The following is a 4,729-nucleotide window of genomic DNA, read 5'->3' on the forward strand; positions in this document are numbered from 1 at the left end:
AGTTATATTTATGGCTTGTGATGGATTACGTAACGTATAATTCTCACTATATTGTTGCATTTTTCTACGTACATCTAGAAAAATTTGAATGATGGAAAAGAAAAGTCTCAGTCAAATTTTAGAGTCAATTCTTTTCTCAAGAAGATATTAACTGCCAAAAAAAAGAGAATTACTCAAGAAAACCTTGACATGTAGTTCTTAAAACTCAATTCGGCGAGAAAGACAATTTTACATAATAATAATAGTCGAATAGTTGTTTTTAAATCTAAAAGCGTTGCATATATGTATATTATTTTAAAACATGAAAAATAATTGGAAAAACTGCAACCCGCATAGGATATAGAAAATAAATGTAAGAAAGAGAATGTTTTGGATGCAATACGTATACTATATTAATGAAAGAAAAACACCCAAGGTTTAATACAATTAACATTGTAAATATATAACAATATTTTATTATATTTTCTAATTTTATTTGCATTACTGTATTCAGTTAGTTAATTTTAGCGACGAATTCTTAATCTGTATTCAGTTAAAGTTACTTGATATTCATCGACAAATTTGTTGTATGATTTATTAGTACTTCTTAAGCTGAATTCGCAAAGAGCTTTTTGCTCCCAATAAATCATAGTTCGAAAATCTTAATAATACCCATATTTCGGCTAATTAAAACTAATCTTAAGATAAATAATAACAGTGCCCATATTCCGTTAATTTAAAAATATGTCTTTGAAAAACATTTATTATAGTTATGAAATAGACATCGAGAAACCCCGTCTGCTAAAGTTTTAGCGCCGTAACTTATTTTTCTTCTCTTCCCAGTCCCATCTTTCTTTTCCTTTATGGAAGACGTTCATTTGCGAGTTTTTATCGATATTTAGATAATTGTACTTTCCGCGTAGTGAATCAGTCACCGGTAACCACATATTTGTAACAGGCGTTGGATTTCTAAATCAGATTAAAAATTACTTATTATTATGTGATTAATAAACTTGAAATATCGTGATTAAAAAGATATGTCTAAAGTTTGAAAAGGAGAAATTAAATTTCACATATACCCTGTTTTAGCAAAATCCGTCCACATTTGCGTTAAGCAGTTTATTATTTTATAGTCTTCCGAATCAACTGCAGGTGGTGGCATACCGAGATCTTTCATCACATTAAAATAAAACAAGTATGCCAATTCCTCGCCATGAGACACACCTATAAAATATTTTGTCATTCAACTATCAATTAAACTGATAAATTAATCTTTTTGAAACTTAAAAAGACAATTTATTTTCTAAATTAAATACTATAAAACAGAATTAATTTTGTATTTTTAAAATCATATACAATAATATATGTAGAATTATTTTATGTTGCTGTTTTGATATTAGCGTTTTCATACAAAAAGATCGATTTTGCTGGAAAATCTAAAAATTTTCCTGGATACAGATTTGAAAATAATTTTTATTGTACCATCAAAATAATTTTGTTGGAAAGTCAAACTGATTGCTAGAATATCATAATGTATTACAGTAATGCTTATTATTTTTGAGTTTCCAACAAAATTATTTTCAGAACAAATATTTTTTTTGGTTTCTCAGCAAAATTGTTCTTTCCGTGTATAAAATTAGAAATGAATTTTTAGAATCTTAATTTATTTAGTGATAATACCTGGAATGTGAATATCTAATATTTTTCTCAACGGAGACGTTTCGCTTTCATACGAATATTGATACAGATATGTTGCTTTCTTATCATTTTTCAACTTTGTCTGAATATCCACTACTTCCATTATACCACGAGTGAAATATTCATCGCTAATAAAATCAACACAATTTATTAGTGTTTCCTCTGACACTGCTTTGTCACCAAAATACAAAGAGCGCAATTCTTCGACTGTAATTGGCAGTGTAGATAATGTTCTAGGTAATATGATGCTCTTGAAATCGGAATCAACTTTTTTAAGCTGCTCTTTAGTTATGTCTGAAATAATTTTAAAAACATTTAAATATTGTTCGTTATACATTGTCGCATGTTTAATAAATAATGAATTAGTTAATAAACTTGTTTTTCAAACTAAGTACATTTGTCAAAACATTTAAAAATATTTAAAATATTTAAAATATGGTTGAAAAGAATTCTTCGTGTAGTATGTATAATAGATACTTTAGTATTAAATTACGTTTGTCTCAACACATTATACGATAAACTTAAATAATTATATAAAAGTAAATAAGTATATAAAATGGATAATAAAAGTAACGTCAATTTAGAACAAAAATGTTTTGCTCTGGTGTATAATTACGATTTTTACATATTCATACGAAAATCATGGTTTAATACAATTTACTAATTTTATGTAGACATATGTATGTACAATATTCATAATAATTTTACTTAAATTTTATTTAATTGTAAACGTTGACAGTGTATGTTTATTAAATCATTAAACAAATGCCATATTATTTTTAACAGAAAACATTTTATGAAAATTCGAAGCGATTAAATATATTTAATGAATTCAAAAACAAAACTTACGCCCGTGAAAGTTACCGCATACAATGGTAGATCCCTCGCGACTGGTAAAACCCAAAATTAATGGTACTTTAGCCCCGCGACTCATGAATGTTTTTGGATTTTCCGGGAAAAATGGATTCGATGATTCGTGATCCACCGTGGGTGTAAATATCAAGCTGTACGCTTGACGTTCCTGTGGGAAAAATATGATTAAAGAAAGTATTTTATTTGCACAATTTCTAGTCTGTATAGTGCATAATCTACTGCACTCGTAAAATTACAATCAAATGTTCAGGTAATTACTGCTTCTGTCAGGAGATGTTTCTGTTCCGTCTCTCTGAGCTTTTTGGCATCGATTGTTTTAAGAAACTCGTAAGCGATTTTTGGATCTGCGGTCGCTTTTCCGAGTTTCTCCGCGAGCCGAAATCCTTTGTTCATTGAATGTGGTTCTCTTTCAGTAAAGGCCCAAGGACATCTTACGACTCCACTTTGTGCTATTGCTTTATGAAATAAACCTGTAAAACAATTGTAAACAAATTATTTCTTTACAGTTTGTTAACATAAAATCTTTCTGTCTTCTTCTTTTGTAATTTATAAACAGAGTCTATGCGCGCTTATGTTTATTAATTTCTAAATTTTGTAATAAGTAATTGATTACTGATAATCTCTTTCTCTCTTTCTCTCTCTCTCTCGATAAGTTGTTGTTTTATAAATTTTAACATGTTATTAATATGACTTTATAATAACTTTATTGAAATTTTAATTCAACATTCAAAAACTACAAATAAAAGGTTTTGAAACATATGTCTGATTTGAAATTAATTAAAGGAAAGCACATATTTATTAGCTGTTTAGTAGATTCGGAAATTTTTATTTTTTGATATATAAACATAATAGTATTTGAATATTTCCGTTGTGAGAAATGAAACAGAGCAAATTATGAATAAATTCATTGTTAAGTGGGATTGGATTTGAGGATTTTAAGTTATTGTGTATCAATAAGAAAGTTTATATCGAGAAAATACATTTACCTGTCGCTAACGGAGATAGAGTTAGACAATGTACGATGGCTCCACCAGCACTTTCACCGAAAATAGTAACATTTTCTGGGTCTCCTCCGAACTGTGATATATTTTTCTGGACCCATCGTAACGCCATGACCACATCTTTCATCCCTTGATTACCAGTTGCCACTTTGTCGTACAGATTTAGGAAACCTAGTGTCACATACGTTAATGTACTTTTAGTCAAAATTGATATGCCTTAATTAAAAATATACTATTATTTTATTATATCTAAAGTAATCCGCGCTAGTGTTTGTCTTCAATATTCGGCAAATTTTCTTATATGAAGAAAAAATAAATAAAACATAAACGTTTGTATGAACGTAACCGCGCGCGTATGAACGGAAACGTAAACGCAATATTATGAACATATTGTGAATTTAATTTTCTGTACGAATTATCTGCCTTTTGTAGTTTATATAGAGTCTGTATTTTTGGAATATTTAACAATTTTTTTGACAATGTATGATATGACAAGTGTCAATATCTCCAATTGACTCGTTCAGAATAGAGAAAATTCGAATAGTCACTAAATAAAAACGCCAGACACAAATAGTATGCAACAATGATTATGCATTTTGCATAATCAAGTAACGAGTAACGTACCTAGAACACCTAGTCTATAATTCAAGGTAACCAAAACTACGTCTTTCGGTATGATGTAATCAGGACCGTAAAAGAATGCATCACCGGAACCCAAATAGAAAGCACCGCCGTGTATCCACACCATTACCGCACGCTTCTTCGAAGGTTCGATTTTCGTAGTGTACACATTTAAATAGAGACAATCTTCATCGCCCTCAAATTCGCGTGTAAGAAGATTCATTTGAACAGAGACGTTTCCGAACTTCGAGGCGTCTCTATTACCGAACCATGGTTCTGCTGGTAGCGGATCCTAAAAAGTCCACATATGCACGGTCTGAGTCTTTGTGCCAGAAGAAGCAACCTTTTTCTTACTTAATATTGCCTACTTAATATTCCGAATAGTAATTTTTAAATAAAAGTTATACAAATACATAGGAGTGTATATAATATTATTATACAAATACATAGAAGTGTAAATAATGTATAAGGGTATAAAGATAGAAAGGTAAAGGAGCGAAGAGCTAAGGCTAATTGTATAATAAGTATTAAAATATTAAAAGAAAAAAGATAGAAAG

General features: G+C 29.4%; 1 protein-coding gene across 1 annotated transcript; it reads right to left on the reverse strand.

Annotated features, from left to right (window-relative positions):
• Positions 1-367: 367 nt before the first annotated feature.
• On the reverse strand, positions 368-4,464 carry LOC105460682 (esterase E4-like; the record flags this gene model as incomplete). The annotated part of the gene is made up of 7 exons (XM_011707183.1): positions 368-948; positions 1,059-1,203; positions 1,660-1,971; positions 2,527-2,698; positions 2,809-3,020; positions 3,537-3,722; positions 4,176-4,464. Coding segments are annotated over 7 exons (1,476 nt in total), but the record flags the coding sequence as incomplete, so codon positions are not given.
• Positions 4,465-4,729: the final 265 nt, after the last annotated feature.

This window comes from Wasmannia auropunctata, unplaced genomic scaffold (assembly GCF_000956235.1).
Source record: "Wasmannia auropunctata unplaced genomic scaffold, wasmannia.A_1.0 LD317789.1, whole genome shotgun sequence".
In the NCBI taxonomy this organism is placed as follows: Eukaryota; Metazoa; Arthropoda; class Insecta; order Hymenoptera; family Formicidae; genus Wasmannia; species Wasmannia auropunctata.